The sequence below is a fragment of the Phragmites australis genome, chromosome 12 (assembly GCF_958298935.1).
Source record: "Phragmites australis chromosome 12, lpPhrAust1.1, whole genome shotgun sequence".
NCBI classification, from domain to species: domain Eukaryota; kingdom Viridiplantae; phylum Streptophyta; class Magnoliopsida; order Poales; family Poaceae; genus Phragmites; species Phragmites australis.
The window spans coordinates 4,985,305-5,003,804 of record NC_084932.1 but is presented as its reverse complement, the minus strand read 5'-3'; the positions used below and the strand labels follow the sequence as shown (position 1 = coordinate 5,003,804).

Sequence of the window (18,500 nt, the reverse complement as noted above, 5' to 3'; positions counted from 1 at the left end):
AGCGGCGTAGTGGCAGGCAACTCTGAGGAAGGCGGTGTTGGGGACTGAGGATGGGGTCGACGTCGGGGAGGAGGATGACAGCGTCGAGGAGGACAGGGAACGGTGTTGAGGAGGACAAGAATGGCGCCGGGGAGGAGGACGGTGATGGCGGTAGGGAGGAGGATGATGACATCGAGGAGGATGGGAGTGGCACCGGGCAGGAGGACAGCGACGACGATGGGGAGGAGGACGACAGTGTCGAGGAGGACACAGACAGTGGGCACGAGCTCGTGGACCTCTGGTGGCGTGGGCTCCTTGGCATCGGGAGACGTTTTAGCGGATGGCATAGGGAATGGGAAAATTTTTCCAAGTGTCAAAGGGCGCAGGGCGTCGAGCTATTTTCACTTCCAGCTCAATATGACCACCGGCAGTGAAATGGTACCTTCACTGCCGGCTCACTAGGACAACTGGCAGTGAAACTACTTTCACTGGCGGCTCAATAAGTACACCGGTAGTGGAAGTAGTTTCACTGCTGGCCTAATATTTCCACCGGTAGTGAAACCCCTTTCATTGCTGGTATCGTAGGGTGCAAAATATTTGTTTTAGCTTCGCACGCGTGCAGAGACTCAAACCCAAGCCCTACACCAAGTAAGACTGAACAAACCGCTATGCTACTCAGGTAATTTCGATTGAGTTTGTACTATCTATATTTATTAACATTAAGTTGACCTAGCAGACCTAATACATATTTATTTAAATTTGAACTTGCTATATACCAAAACTAATTTTTTTATATATCTAAAATCAAAAATCAATATGGTCAATAATAAATAATCAATATGGTCATTCCGTGCTTGGAGTGTATCCTTTTTTTGCCACAAGGTCTCTGTTTCATCCAAGCAATGCATGCATGCACAATAGCTTTTGATAGTCTGGCCCGATAGGTTGCCAAGGGCTGGCCAATCTTGAATTGTTACGAACAACATTACACGTAGGGTGAAGTTCTCTCGTTTGTATGCATCCCATACCTGCACACAATCGTTCCACAGTATTACAAGATCTTCCATTAATGATTTCAGGTAGACATTGATGTTGTTGCCAGGTTGCCTATCAGCGCCGGTATCATAATGTACTTTCACTTCATACACAACCAAGGAGGAAGGTTGTAGATACATAGAGTCACAGGCCAAGTACTATGACTACTGCTTATATTGCTGAATGGATTCATCCCATCTGTACTCAACCCAAATCTTATATTCCTCACATCTTCTGCAAATGACTTCTTGTATTTCCTATTGATGTTTCTCCATTGCGTAGAATCAGCGGGTGTCTCAGCATTCTATCATGCTTGCACTCATCGGTGTGCCATCGCATCAGTTCGGGATGCTTTTTATTCGCGAATAAACGCTCCAAACAGGGGACTATAGGAAAATACCACATCACCTTCATAGGACGCCTTTTCTTCTTTCCTTCACCATCGATATCATCACCGTCACGCTTGTACCGTGCTGCACCACAGATGAGACATGCTTGCATGTCTGCATGCTTTCCACGATACACATGCAATCGTTTGGACATGCATGTATTTTCTGTACTTCCAACCCCAATGGGCACACAACCTACTTGGCTTGGTACGTATTTTCTAACAGCACATTTTCCTTTGGAAGCAATTTCTTTAAGAACAGTAACAACTCTGTGAAGCTTATATCAGACCACCCGTTGCTTTCCTTCAATTGCAGCAGTGAAAGCATGGTACGTAACTTTGTGTGCTCCTTCTCGTAGCCCGGGAACAACGGTGTTTTAAAGTCCACTAACATATACTGGAACTTTTGAAACTCTCTTTCATTGGTGAAGTTCCCCTCCCCATCGTGCAACATCTGCTCCAGATCATCGATGTCGGCGTCGACCAACATCTCCTCTAGATTATCATCGGCCAACATATCTCCGGCAGACGGCATATTGATGTATTCATCGACTGGCATATCGGTGCATATGTCCTCGTCTTTTCTTTCAATGTATTGCCATTCATATACGATTTCAGCTTCACCGTGCTCGATCCAACGGGTATAGCCAAGTATAAAGCCTCTTGGTATCAAGTGGGAATGTATCTACTGGGTGGTGGAGAACTGCTTCTTGTTCTCGCAATCGATGCATGGACAACACATGTATTGAGACTGTGTATTTGACTTGTGCGTCGCGGCTTGTACCAGGAAACAATTCACGCCATTCTTGTACTCTGCACTCACATGGCTCGCATCGTATATCCATCTTCTGTCCATCTACAATTATATCATTATTGTAAATCCAAATTTATAACATCTAGAACATTTTGCGATCACCAATAAATAAATTACCTCGTCATCTCCTACTGGCAATTGGCCCGGGTTGGAGGAGCCGCCTTTTGCATGCTTTCGCGTCCGCTTTCGATGAGTATTTGTTGGTGCCATCCCTAGAAATTTTCTTTATTATTTAACATCTTATCTATGACTCATTAAGAAAACATGAAAAATAAATACGTTCATACATAAATATAATTGTATCTTACTACATACCTAAATATCATAGCGAAATTTTCTAATTCAGTAAAAATTAAAATAAATACGCTCATACCTAAAGTTTCCATATTGGGAACATGCTAATTAATTAAAATAGAAAAATATAATTGGAGCTTTCTACATACCTAAATATCATAGCTAATTTTTCTAATTTACTAAAAATCAACCATAAATAAGCTCATACCTAAAGTTTCTATATTGGAGCTTGCTAACTAATTAAAATATAAAAACTATGATTGGAGTTTGCTATATACCTTAATATCTTGGCTAAATTTTCTAATTCATTAAAAACCATAAATAAATATGCTCATACATATAGCTAATGTAAATCAATAATAAAGACACTTTTCACCAGAATTGAAGCTTCCATATAATAAATGAGGTATAATTGCATCTACATTGTCTCAAAATATTATAGCCATAGGTTCATCTCCATCATTTCAAAATCTAGAGCAATTTAGCAAATAAATTTCAAATAGAAATGGATTGGAGAGAAAGTTACACATGGGAGCGCTCTATTATACACCCAGCCTAACCCGCCCTCCGCCCAATCCGCCCCCACGTGCCCGGGCCACGGTTGGACGTGCAGCCCAGGCACGTGGGGGTAGATTGGGCTGGGGGGCGGGCTAGGCTAGGTGTATAATAGAGTGCTCTGGAGTAGATCGAGATGATCAACTAACCTGGGGAACAATCCGGTCAATTATGTCGGCGAGGGGTCGGATCAAAAGCATCTGCGCTTGAGGCTGCCGATAAGGTGCGCTGCGAGGGGATGAAGCCGATAAGGTGCGTGCCGGTGCGGATGAGGTCCTGCATCTGGATCCCACTGGACGCGGCACCAGGAGGCGGGCATATGAGGCGTGGTCCGATGACAGGATCTCCGAGGCCTTGGCATCCCTGGCTCTGGATCCTACCGGATGCGGGGAGATTTGGGTTAGGAGGGTGGTCGGAGAGAAGAGGGAGCGGTGGGCGAGAGACTGAGGGCTTGAGGGGAGAGACTGAGCACGTGCGCGTGAGGATAAGGTTGAGATTGAGCTCAGCGGACATGAGAGGGGTGAGCCAAAATTGTATTCCATTGAAATTTCGGGTCCAGGCTAGGCATCAGTGCCGGTTTGTATTAAAAACCGTCACTGATACTATCAGTGTTAGTTTTTATTACAAACCGGCACTAATAGTCCGTATTAGTGTTGATTCTTAGCAATTTTACCATGATTCGAGCACGGAAGATTAAGAACCGGCAGTGATACACTTTCACTACTAGTTCTTGTATAACCGGCAGTGATGAAGCGCTACTTATAGCTAGTTTTATAGTAGTGTAAAGAAGTCCTTTTTGTATGTCAGCCTAGACAAGAGGATTATTTCCTTGTTCAAATGATGCAGCCATCAATGATAAGATACCAACATCAGGCCTCATTGCCGACAATGTTGAAGCCCCAAGAAAATACACTCTTTTTCGTTTTGTTACATTCCTTATCTCCTTCATTATTAGCTGTCCCAACCTTTTACGTATCCTATTGACAAAATTTAGTGACTTGTAACATAATTTTCTGTTCAGTAGTGCCACCAACAACCATCGAGCAACGCCTGCGGATTCTATTTTGTGTAGAACATGCTCCTCACGCTCCGCATGAAGGATCTCAAATCACCGATGTACGTTCAATACGAGATTATTCGTAACTAATTTTAGTAATTAGTTTAATTCCATGGTAACATGATATTAGTTACGTGTCAAATTATGTAGGGATTTGACGCTCTTTTTTTCTACGACGGTGCACTCCTGGAGGTTCGACGATGGATCGCCCACTTCATAGTGTCTGAAGTCATCAACCCACACGGCGAGTTCTACTATAGAATCCCTAGGTTGTGAGGTAGATGTTATGTAATATGAGTTGATCAAAACTTTGTAACATTTGTGATTCTGTAATGAATTGATTGGAATTTTGTAATCTTTGTGATTCTGTAATAAAGTGTGTTTGTGGATATGGATTTGTATGTGTTGCTGTTGTTAGTAGGGAGAAGACGACTGTTAAATTCTAACTATGCTCTAGGATACAACCAGGAAGCATGACAATCCAGCATAGTAACATACACATAATTTACCCATCACTTATGTATTCTCCCATGTGCTGGTGAGAAATATATAATTGATGAGTGAATGGATTACCTATCACTTATGTATTCAGATAAGTGACGGATAAATTATTTACCCGTCACTTATATATTCTCTCATGAGCTGTATAAAATGTCATAAGTGACGGATCAAAATGTTATCCGTTACTTATGTGTGAACATAAATGACGGATAACTAATTTACTCGTCACTTATGTTTTTCTATACAGCTCAGAGAAGACGCTAATAAGTGAAAGGTCACTGGTACAACTCATTACCTATAATCTTATTAGTAACGAATTCTTACTCATCACTTATAATTAGTCATCAGTGACGCTTTTTATTATCTCACCCATCACCAATAGTTTTTTTCACATAGTGGTACAGATATCACACCATATTTATTGTCGGACATGCACATACATGCATTACACAGATGCACCAACACATAGAATAAACACGTACGTTAATTACTAAGCCCAGCCCTGGACGGTGCGCCCGTAGTCGTTGCCGGTCATCTTGTCGGAGAACCTGTCCCAGATCATGACCCCACCGTAGTTGGCCGACTTCTGCACCTTGGGCAGCAGGTCGTAGTAGAGATATTTGAGGTAGACCGCGACGGGGCCAGGCGCCCCGGCCGGCACATCCTCCGCCACCGCGAGCCCGAGGTAGACCTCGCTCCTAGGGTACCTCGCCGTCCACTTGTCCCACTGCTCCACCACGGCGTAGGTCCCGCCTTGGTGGTAGGAGCACTTGTCGTCGCCGTAGAAGCGGACGTGGATGCGCTCGAACAGCCCCGTTTGCAGCGCCCTCTCCACGCGCCAGTCCGGGTACGCGCACCGCGTCGTCGCCGTCAGGCGCACCCCCTTCCTGCCGCGGTAGAACCTGTTGTAGCTGTCCAGCAGCCTCGCCAGCTCGTCGTAGTGGTCAGGCGGGCCCTGGTCGATGAAGAAGTCGATGCCGTCCACCACAGCGTCGCCGAAGGGACGGAACACGCCCTTCCGGCCACCGCCGAGGTGGGCGTTCCACAGGTTATCGGCGACGTCCGCCGCCGACTTGGAGGATGGCAGGGAGTAGTCCTTGCCGGGGCCGCCGATGGAGAGGAGGATCAGTATTCCCTTGGACTGGCAGTGCTTGATGTCGGCGCCGATGCCGTAGAGCTGGTGTCCAGAGAGGTCGCCCCAGTAGCGGCCGTGGCCGAAGACGCTGTAGAAGGAGATGATGACGGTGCTGTAGGTGCCCGTGTCGCAGGCTTCTCGTAAAGAGCCCTCGTCCTTGTTCCGGCCCCAGAATACGGTGACCTGGCCAGTCTTCTTGGCCATGGCCGGGCCGGCGAGGCAGGAGAGGACTAGCACGAAGACGAGGGGGAGGAGAGCCGGGAGGGATGAAGGGCGTCGGAAAGCCATGGTGGGTGCCTACTGAGGCTGCTGTATGGTGGAAATTGCAAGTTAGCATTGAGTTGGCGATATATATAGATGGAGATCAGATGGTAGTAGCAAGGTAATGGATCATGCATATGCATGTACATAGCTAGCTAGTCTTTTCTTGTGTGCCGGGCCGCCATGGATGCATGGCTACAAGGGTTAGTTTTGCTTTGAATATGTCAAGCGGTCGTGGTTAGTCGCGTAAAGCCGAAAAGCTTATGATGCATGGATCGACGAACATAGTTTCCACTTGCTGGCACGCACTGCGCGCGCGATGTTGGCCACCGACGGTGGCACACGGCACGAGCCCACAGAATATAATCCACTTGGGACACGTGCGATGGAATATGCACGACGTTATACACGTACGACGACCTTGCAGGGGCAAAGATAAGATCGAACTAGCTAGCACACCGGATGTTCACAGGCAGCTGCATGCACGTGCAAGATTCCGATCGATAAACAAATGAAGTGATCGATGGATGCGCATTTGGGCATCTGCGGCCATGCAGCCGGTACATAACTAGCTAGCTACAAGTCAGTAGTAGTCCTAGGAATTTTTTTAGTCTATTTAAAATTAATATTTTAATAATAATCTGTCAGGACTTATATTTTCAGAAACTGACCTCTTTTGTCACTCTAGAGGATTTGACGTGACTCATCACTTGGTCACGCCACGAAGCCGGGCGTGACTGCGGTGCCACGTCGGCGGGGCGGCTCGCCCCGTGCCATGTGGGCGTGCCGATGTGGCAGCCCTGAGTCGCACCAGGGCGCATGGCGTGACTGGAGTCACGCCAGGCACTACGGCGTGACAGAGCGCCATACAGGCGCACCGACTGTCCTCCCTCTGTCACGCCAAGGGCGCTGGCGCGACTCCAGTCACGCCAACCCCTTTGGCGTGACAGAGGCATATACAGGCCGGGCGCCGGTGCTCTCTCCCGCACACAGCCGTTTCTTCCTCAACCAGCCGCGAGTAGGAGAGCTCTCTAGCGCCGCCTCACCCTCCTCCACCCCATTCTCCACCGATTTGGGTCCGATTCAAAGGGGATTTGAAGGGAAAGAGTGCTAGGAAGGTATCTCCTACAATCCCTCTAATTTTTTTCGGTTAAATCGGTTTGCATTGCTAGTTTTTGGGTTGTTAGGGTTTAGAACTTGATTCGGTTGATCTACGAAATTTCAACGTTTTGGTTTAGATCGGTGGTCATATATCGTGCTATGTACGTATACCAACGCATATCTATCGTGTGAAATTTGTTGCATGCAATCGGTTGAGCGTAGGAAATTAAAATTCGTATAGCTATACTAAATGTATATGAGCAATGCATTTTTTTGCATTTGTACACTTGCGGAGGATGTTTTGCATTGTAGAGATGTAATTTAGTCGAATTGAAATGTTTAATGTGTAGGTTTTTAATGTGCTATAGCAATGATACACGTGTAATATTTGGATGGTTTGTGTAGATGGAACGCATTGTGCGTGTTTTTTTATGGTAGCACGGTTAGTACAAATGGGGAGATCGATAAGATGAGGGAGGAAGTGTTGAAATTTGGGAACCCTCCTTGCTTCGATGAAATTGTTGCTCGGGTTAGGGCAGTTTTGAATGTTGATGTGGATGGAAGTTATGTTACCGTACGGGGAAGGTTGGATGCCGGCAGGGGTGGTAGGGCTCACTATGTTGTTATGGAGTTGGTGTCAAAAAATGATTGGAAGCTGTATAAGGAATGTTTGAATGGTTCTCAAGTCTGTTGCGCGGAGTTGGTAGTTGATGTCGGTGTCAGAGGAAGCTCGATGCCATCGGTTCAAGATGTACCGGGCAATAGTAGCCAGGAAGTGGAGCCTGTTGAGCATTTGACCCAGAAAATTCCATGTATTGTCGCAGAGGGTGCCAGTACCGCCATACTCGCGGATGGTACAGTTGCAGAGTTAATTCGGGCATCTGTTAAGGAGGTACATGCTGGTGGTTCAAATAAATTTGATATGGCTTACCATAGTCACAAGTCAGGATGGGGAGGGCGGGGGGAACGGGGGCATCTTTGCAACTGACATCGGGATACTTCTTACCGATATGTGCCCACTTTTGCTTACGCCATAAATCCGACGTCATACCGAAAAACTGCATGAATACAAAAGCTACTCATTATACATTTTAATTCGACTAAAATTCATCTCTGCAATGCAAAAAAATGCATTGCTCATATACATTTAGTATAGCTATACGAATTTTAATTTCCTACGCTCAACCGATTGCATGCAACAAAATTCACATGATAGATATGTGTTGGTATACGTACATAGCACGATATATGACCACCGATCTAGACCGAAACGTTGAAATTTCGTAGATCAACCGAATCAAGTTCTAAACCCTAACAACAAAAAACTAGCAATGCAAACCGAAATAACCAAAAATACTTGGAGGGATTGGATGAGATACCTTTCTTCGACTCTTCCCCCTCAAATCCCTTTCTATTTGGGTCCGAAATCGGTGGGAATGTAGAGAGGAGGCACCAACGGGGTTTTGGAGTTCTTGCTGCTTGTTTATGCCTCTGTTGCGTGCGGGAGAGAGAGCCGACGCCTGACCTGTATATGCCTCTATCATGCTAAAGGGGTTGGTGTGACTGGAGTCGCGTCAGCGCCCTTAGCGTGACAGAGGGAGGACAATCGGCGCGCCTGTATGGCGCTCTGTCGCGCCATAGTGCCTGGCGTGACTCCAGTCGCGCCATGTGCCCTGGCGCGACTCAGGGCTGCCACGTCGGCACGCCCACGTGGCACGGGGCGGGCCGCCCGCCGACGTGGCACCACAGTCGCGCCTGGCTCCGTGGCGTGTTCAAGTGGTGAGTCACACCAAATCCTCTGGCGTGATAAAAATGGCCAGTTTCTGAAAATATAGGTCCTGTAGGCTATTATTAAAATATTAATTTTAAATAGACTAAAAAAAATTCTAATCCTAATTATTTGTAACACAAGACTACATAGAGGAGACAACGTACACGCATGCACGCACTGTTTCTGCAGAAAGAAAAATTGCACGAGACAGCGCAAAACTTGTGAACAGAACCAAAATCTTGATAGCTATATTGTATGTTAGCACACTGCTAGGCTAGCGCCTAGCTGCGGCACACAATTAATTCGATCGATCCAAAGTCTGCAGGCTTTTGCCCCTGTATATGCGAACCTATCATGTGCGCGCGCTCAAGCTGGCCTCAAGCTCATGCCCCGGCCGCACACTGCACGCCGCTGGATTAAATCAACCCGCCCGCGACGACTCTAGAATTTAGAGACTTATAGAGTATCATGTATAGATCGTACCAGTGGCTGGTGCGCGCGGCGGAGGGCCTACTGTTAGAGTTATAGAGCCGATAAGTTGAACACATCGATACCACGGCCGCAGAAAGGCAAGGTATGCAAATATTGAGCCGGTAACTAAAAGTCATGGTTGGTGTATGCACAGGGACTACATGTGCTGACAGGATAGATGTTCTTGCATTGGCTACATGCATATCAACTAGGTGGCTTGGCGCACCTAAGTTATGCTCTTTTTTTTTCACAGATCATGATAAAAGAAGACTAAAAAATTAGATTCACTAATTTTAGATATCTTAATATTTATTTATGAATTTATCAATATTTAATACATTCATTTAATTATAAGAAAAACAATAGTAATTTCATGCATGCACATAATTTTAACATGTAGACGACACTAATACGAAATTTGTTTCATATTTATTTGAGTTTTAGATATTTTCTGTGCATTTTAGATTATTTCAGCCGATTTATCAATATAACAATATTCCTTTCGCCATTTTTCTGAAATTTCTCAAAAATAAAAATTATGTGTACGTATATATGGATACATATAAATACAAATATATATATATATATATGTATACGTATATATACAAACATACCGAGACCTACTGCTACAGTAACTACAGTAACTCGACCCGTTGGCCGCCGATTCTTAGCACTTTAATATATGTTATAGATGGCTGGCGTCTTTCATGTTGGCTGTGTTGTCCAATCAGGATTATTCTTATTGAGGATTAATGAAAATTCATAGTCATATCTCAAATCTAAACCATTACTACTGCTGTAGCAACAAAATATCTTAGGGGCATCTGTGCGTGCATGCAACATAAAGATTAAACTGTGCTAAAAAAACATAAAAATTAAACTAATAGCCAGAACAACTACTTAACAAACACTTAACTACTACTATTGAATGAAAGAATTATCGGACAACTACTTAACCCATACTAAATGCTAAACTATTTAAGAACTATTGAAAATAATGATCATATAAATAACTACATATCATATAAAACTACTGACTATATATATAACTACTGAATGACGAATTCCCGAACAACTACTCAACATCTTCTGAATGAATGAAATACAGGACAACTAAACAAAAACTAACTACCAAACAACTATTCAAAATACAACGAAACTAATGATATCATGCAAACCTAATGGGCATAAAAAGACATAATGATACGCCCATGGCTCACTCGGATACACATATGGCGAATTCGTTCCTTATTATTCATATTTTTTTTAGAAAATAAAATATTGCTAAGTTTTATGTTATTTTGTTGCTTAGGAATATGGGAGAAGCACCACAATCTTACCTAAATGTCATCCCTTGAAGGCTAAGTCTACTCGGATTAGAGGCTAAGCTCTAGTCGTGGTCGAAGCCGTGGACGTGGTCGTGGTTGAGTCCCAGGATAACATGTCAGTAAAACAGGCATAACTCTCGCATACGGAGTCCAATTGAGACGTTCTTGGACTTGATGAAAAGCTTATGACGATACCTTTCCAATGGATTTGGTCTCACCATTAGATTCCTTATATATTAATCAGAGTTGTTAAAGTAAGGTGCTGCATCATTGCTTTGGACCTAGTTGGGTCTCGTAATCGTGTCGGGCTCGGAGTTGAGGTTGTGTATGCCTCTTTCCACGGCTACACAACCCTAGGTCGACCTCCTCACGCCCCTCTATATATACACAGTAGCCGTCATAGTTTAGGTTTAGGTTTTGCTTAGATTATTCTGTTTTATACAGTTTCGTCACTTGTTTGGTTTGTAGAACCTCAACTCACGTACTTCATTGGTAATTAGCAATATCCAGATTGCATCTACCCGTGATTGCTTGTGTTCTCGACTCACTTGTAAGAAAAGCCTTCTTGGCGAGGTCAACCGCATCTTAGTATGGTTGATAACCACGGAGTAGTGGTGTAGTGGTTGCAAGAGTTCTCAATCTGTTCTGTTCGGAGCTTTTGGATCATCAATGTCGAAACTCCACCAATCGACTTATCATATTACCTTTCGGAAGATCGGGCAAACGTGCATCAAGTGGTATTACCCTTTTTTAAACATGACTTGCATAATAAATTACAGCACTTAAACCAAAGTAATAGATATGTAGAAGAATATTGTCAGGAGAACAAGGACATCAAAACTATTATTGTGAACAGGAGGAAAGACGTGCTTGATATTGGTTCAAAGCTGAGGACGGCTTTGCTTCAAGGGGGAGAGAATGATATGACCATCAAGTCATCTTTTACTTCTATTTGCCCATCTGAAAATCAGTAAGGTTGTGTTATGCTTGCTATTAAATCTGATCTTGCTGGAATTGTTGATAAAGAGCTGCCATGCTATACATTGAAATGCAAAGATTCCTTAGTTCCAATTGAGGATATATCTAGCTCTTTGTCTCCTGATGCTGCTAACCTTTTGTAGGATAAGAAAATCAACTAAGTAATGGATGAAGAGAAGAAGCAGTTGCTTGAGAGCCACACCACCACTGCTACATCTCCTCTCACAGAAAGAGTGCATCTTTTGGAGGAGCAATCCCTTGTTGCACCCCTACTTGTGTCTAACATTTTGCAGGAAAATGAGAATAAACAAGAAAAGAAAAATGAGAAGAAAAACAAGGAGAATGAGGAGACATCTGCTGCACCATGCATGTTACAACAAGGTACAAATACCAATGCACCTATATCAGCTGAGAAAGAGAACAAATGTAATGAAAAAGGTGCTACACTCACATAACATGAGTATTGTTTTGATGTGATAAAATTGCCCGCTACTCATGCTATTGTAGAGAAACCATTAGTGGACCATATTGCTAATTTACCTTTATCACATGATGATTTGCTTGGTGTTCCTTGTGATAAATAAGAGTTGTGTGATAATGCCTCATTTATATTACAACCACAACTTGTGAACGAACGTGTTAATTTTGTTTTACAAATCAATATTTATTCTAAAATTAAACGTTCAATGTATTGCTACTGAGCAAGAAGAGCTGAAATTGCTATCTTCTCTAAACACTTTAGGTTATATTGAATTTGATGTTATTTGTGATCTGAATAGGTTAAAGGAGAATTTAAAACTTAATTCTGATTTGTAATGCTTGTCACAAAATACTTTCCATGTTATCGGCAAATACAATGATAAATTAGAATATACGGTGCATCGAGTTTATATTTGTTCAAATATGAAACTTCCTACTATTGTTTCACAATATGATCATTTAGAAGATTGCAGTAGCACTATTAATGTCATGTCGAATTCTTCTAATTCTATTTGCAATCAACAGAATAGTTCTCAAGACATAAAGTGTTGTTGGATGCTACCATACACCACCAGTATTGCTTCACCTTTCTTTGTACAGGAGATACAAATTGATACCAGGTTACGATGCAATAACACTTCTTTTAAAGAAGGGGAGCAAGATGTGACATGTGCTTACATTGTACCAATGTTGTCTGCTATAACTAACTATGATCAGGTACAATCGTTTCAAAGAGAATTACAATTGTTTGATAAAGAACTTATGATATTACATAACAAGAGTTCCTTATGTATTTTACTTTGTGTAAAAATTTATGGGCAAGATAATACTATACACAAACCAAGGACGGTTTGTTCTAAAGAAGGGGCGGATTTTGTGCCCATGACTCTCTCGGATACACACATGGTGAATTCATTACTTATTGTTCATATTTTCTTCGTAGAGAATAAAATACTATTAAGTTTTGTGTTGTTTTGTTGATTAGGTATATGGAGAAGCACCACAATCTTACCCGAATATTACCCCTTAAAGGCTAAGTCTACTCGAACACTAGGCTAAGCTCTAGTCATGGTCGAAGCTGTGGACGTGGTTGTGGTCGAGTCCGAGGACATCACGTCAGCAAAACAGGTATAACTCTCGTATACGGAGTCCAATTGAGGCATTCTTGGACTTGATGGAAAGCTTATGACAATACCTTTCCAATGGATTTGGTCTCATCCTTAGATTCCTTATAGATTAATCAGAGTTGTTAAAATAAGGTGCTACATCACTGTTTTGGACCTAGTTGGGTCTTGTAATTGTGTCGTGGTTAGAGTCCAGGTTGTGTACGCCTCTTTCCATGGCTGCACAACTCTAGGTCGACCTCCTCACGTCCCCCTATATATACACAGTAGCCGTCGTAGTTTAGTCTTGGGTTTTGTTTAGATTTTTCTGTTTTATACAGTTTCACCGCTTGTTCGGTTTGTAAACCCCAACTCAAGTACTTCATTGGTAATTAGCAATATTTAGATTGCATCTACCTGTTCTTGCTTGTGTTCTGGATTCACTTGCAGAAAAAGCCTTCTTGGCGAGTTCAACTGCGTCTTAGAATAGTTGATAACCACGGAGCCTTTGGATCATCAATGTCGAAACTCCACCAATCGACTTATCATATTACCTTTCGGAAGATCGGGCAAACGCACATCACATAACTACCAACAAGAATAATTGAACAAACATAAAATGAACTACTAAACAAATATACATATACATCATTATCGTATGCAGTGTCCGTGGTCTTGGATTTCTTAGTAGGTGCCTCGCCCCTCTTGCCCACTTTGACCGCTTTAGCAACAGGGTGTGGAGATGACGGTTTCCTCTTCATCGGGTCCATTACAAAGTCGTCATCATTATCGCCATCTGAATTATCTTCCGTCAAAGCAGCAACCTTCCGATTTGATTCACGAATAGTAGCTAGCTTGGCAGCCTCCTTGTTCAAACTGATAACATGTACCTTCCTCTCAACAATGACGTGTTTTGAACGGCCGCTGTGGGGAGCCAGTTGAATTTGGCGATGCGTCATCATCTTCCTTTGCATCACGCACCTCCTCCTCTGGAGTCGGCCATTCCTCCTCTGCAGCCGGTAGTTCCTCCTCTGCAGCCGACAACTCCTCCTCTGCCGGATGCACATTATCTACACCTTTGGCGCATCAGGTGCAGCCGTTGAATTTACATCTTTGGTCATTTTCTGCACAAAGACAAAAAACACAAACAATTGTGTGCTCTCAGATGGTGTTGATGTGAAGAAAAAGCATTAGCAACTACTATTGAAAAGAATTAACTACTATTGAAAATAATAAACTATTACTGAACAAATAAACTACTGAACAAATACTTATTTGCTAAATTACCTCACAGCTACATAGGAACTAGTGAGCTACTGAACTACTATTGAATGAATGCAACTACCAGACACTGCTTAACTGCTGAGCTACCACACAACTACTTATCATTAGCAAAAATCAGAATGATCTACCGAGCAACTACTTAAAAAAATGTGAGCTACCAAAGAATTATTGATACTACAACTAAAACTACCAAACAATAACTACTTAACTACTACTAAACATGTTTGTGTAGGATAGATTCGACATGCGAGTTGAATCGGCCGAGGAAAATCAAGCTGGGTTCAACTCGGCTAGAACCCGGATAGCCCGGCCCAACCCGGAGTGTGCGGATTCACCTGGATAGTCCGGGTTGAACAAGGGCAAACTCACTAAATTGTACTCAAAGTTCTTGCAGAATTAGTGTGAAATTTGAGTCTAGAACCCTTCGTATAGTGTATATACATGTTTGTGTAGGATAGATTCGACATGCGAGTTGAATCGGCCGAGGAAAATCAAGCTGAGTTCAACTTGACTAGAACCCGGATAGTCCGGCCCAACCCAGAGTGTCCTGGTTAATTCGAATAAATCTAGCATAGAGCCTCACTCAGAGCCTGACCTGGATAGTCTGGCCCAACCTGGAAGTTCCAGGTTTTTTCAAAACAATGGTTAACTGAGAGCTTGGCCCGGAGTATGGCCCGGAGACTCCAGTACCCGGAGCATCCGAGTCAACCCGTAGTATCCAGGTGTACTGTTCATCAAACGTTTTCTTCTTCTTTTTTTTCTTGGCTAAAACTTGTAAAATTCATGATAAATTCTTTGTAGCTTCAAAAATTACGAAATCAATTTTGTTGGTTTCATAACAAACTCCTCTACCTATTAAAAATATTCCCAGCCATGAAATGATTAATTAACTTTTGAGGTAAATTAATTAGGTTAAGACTTCATTAAATCACCGTTAATTCTTTACAAGTCCCAAAATTGTAAAACCAATTTTGCTAGTCTTCTTATGACTTGTTCTAGCTAGGGAAAATATTTGCATGTATTGTAAAGCATATTTTATGGCATTTCATCATATGTACATTATAGAATGCATTGTTACACTTCATTCATGCCTATCATTGCATACGTTCTTCTTTAGTGAATGAAGAACCAGAGCATGGCGCGGCCATGGTTGAAGGAGACATGTTGTGCGGGGAGTATCAGGCAACCATCAGAGCATCAAGGCAAGCAGCTAAGCATATTTCACCCTTTGAATTGAAGTGTAGAGTCTAAAATTGGTAAGATATGCTCTATGTATGTTTGCATGTGTAGCGAGTCAATGACGGGTTTATGTGGGTAGAACCTATATTGATTTCATTATCTCTACCTTGAGTTGTTGAATATCCACATCCTTGTAGCCTTGGCGATAATGTTGATGTCTAATTTACAAGGTCATTCGAATTTCTTAGCGGTGCATAGGTCACCAGTAGAAGTCGAGTGGTGGAGTGTTCCATCGCTCACGAGCTATAGATTTAATTACGGTTCACTATGATAATATTGATGATGTTGGTTGGGTAAGTTCTGAGGATTAGACGAGATGTGGGCGGTGTTAGGGGTGTCTTCTGCCTCGGAAGAGTTCCTCGGGGTAGTTCGGGGGTGGAGCCCGGGCACCATAGACCGCTTTGCATCGTTTAAGCACCGTCCGTCGGTGTCATTGGCTTTAGCACTTTCCGTACTTACTACATGTCGCATTATGGGAACGATAAGCCGAATACCTTTGTAGTTGTGGCCTTTTGGCATGTGGGTGGATGGTGTGAGCAGGCAGGCTTGTGCGGGTAGCCAGTTTGCTCCGGAAGTAGTTCTGAATGATCCTCGCACCTATCGGCGCATGAGCAAACGGTTGAGGATTATTGGGAAAGGTTGACTTGAGTACCGCATTGCGTGGGCCTGTGTGGACACATGAGTCTTGTGGTCCTCAAGCCATGTAGGTAAAGGAGTACCCCCTGCAGGGTGTAAAAACAATTCGAATTGTCGCGCTCTCGGTCATGAGCATGATTTTGTCCATCCGCATCGGTCGTAGAGTTACGAGTGTGGGATGATGGTATGGATGGTCTGTTGGGAAATGTTGATGTTGGCTATTCATGTATTACTATGTTTCCATTTATATTTATGTGCAAGTTGTTGGTTATAGGCCGAGTATGTTGGTTAAGCATAGGTACTCACACATATGTGTCTAGGTTGCTTAAGCATATTAATGTACTTAACCTTGTGGCATTTTTCTTTCTAATGGCTCAATGCATGATCCTTGGAGTCGGGTTATTTATATGTACCCTATATGGATTAAGTCTTGCGAGTATCTTCGTACTCAGCTGCTCTACAAGTTTTGCAGGTGAGAAAGAGGCGGTGTTTGGCTACTTCACACCTGCCGAGGGTGACGAGCATGTGTAGGCAACTACTCGGTGGTTGCACTTTTGGGGTGAAGCCTAAGGGCATATGGCTTCACCCATCTTTTGGTCTATAGTTTTTGTTTCCGCTGCGTAGTTTCTCTTTGGGCTTGGAGTTGATCAGTTTCAGTATCCTCTTAGATCTATTTTGCTGTAAATTGTTAAACTTGTAAATGCTTAACAAACTGTAATATAATTTAATTACAAGCTCTTTATTAAGCTTGGTTGTGATTGCTTATGTTGGAAAGGCATGTGTTCCGACCTTGGGCACAAAATACGTGCCGGGACTACCGGGATAGTATTCTGGTTAATCATTAAAGTCGTGATTAAGTAAATGATCGACTTAAAGATTAATTAGAATACTGTTTGAACAGTTCCTCACAATATATATATACATATACATGTATACATACACACATATGTATACATACATACATGCATATATACATATACATATGTACATATATGCATATATACATACATACATATATACACATATATACATATATATAACTATTATTTTGTGTTTGGATATAAAATGCCCTTGCATGTTATCGTAATTAACGACATGTAACACATATACTTACGATAACTTGACAAGTGATTTACTATAAGTCGATGGTAAATCTATTGTAAATATCAATTGATGTGGTAAAACATAATGTTTTAAATCTGCGATTCAAATGTCATAAATCTCTACTTATCGTAAATGTAGGTGGCTATAGAATAAGCTATGCTATAGCTTACTACAAAATATCACATATATATATATACATCTGTGTGTGTATGAATGCACAAAAAGTAGCAGAAAGGGAAAAAAAGGACAAAGAGGAAGTTGTGGATAATAACAACTTTTCACCGTGTATGCACGTGAAACCTTTTAATTAATAATCTCAAATTGTAGAGGATGTGACATATTGTCACGACCTATGTTTTGACGACTTTGGTACATCAGGAAGGGCAACACACGGGTTCTACACACATTACACTCCTTTCTCTTAGAAAATGTCAAGTGACACTCAAATATATGCTAGTTGTCAAATATCTAACTATAGGGTATATGCGCGTGAGGAATACACTGGATACGGATGGGGTACACTGTTCATATACTTAATGAACTCCGGATATTGCGAACCCAGATCTACGGGACCCGATATACTAGTATCTAGGTCAGATACAACTGCTTTGCCTTGGTCGACATGAAGAGGTACTCCATATCGACAAAGACTAGAGTTAAGATAGTGCTTAGATCCCTATATGAGGACGACCCCAGAACCATTTGGGGGAGGTGAAGGAAAGGAGAGAAGGCCATTCGCTAAAAGGCGTCTCGACACAAGCAACATCAAACCTCTAGCATCCAGAGATACTTAGCGACTTCAACCCCAACTTAGACTAGATCACATCTACTCTATTGTAATAGGGCTAGCCATATTGCTTGTAATCGAGGACAATCAATATATATCAGCATCTTCACAGGATGTAGGGTATTACTCCAATAGGAGGTTCGAGCCTATATACATCGCGCGCCTTGTCTTTTATTTGATCCCTGATCTCATAAGGTAC

At 42.6% G+C, this 18,500-nt stretch overlaps 1 protein-coding gene across 1 annotated transcript; it reads right to left on the bottom strand.

The window, feature by feature from the left end:
- Positions 1–5,019: 5,019 nt before the first annotated feature.
- LOC133886061 (xylanase inhibitor protein 1-like) lies at positions 5,020–6,243 on the bottom strand. The gene has a single exon (XM_062325792.1). It carries the CDS (start codon positions 6,044–6,046, stop codon positions 5,114–5,116), a length of 933 nt encoding a protein of 310 aa, XP_062181776.1. The 5' UTR covers positions 6,047–6,243; the 3' UTR covers positions 5,020–5,113.
- Between the last annotated feature and the right edge of the window lie 12,257 nt (positions 6,244–18,500).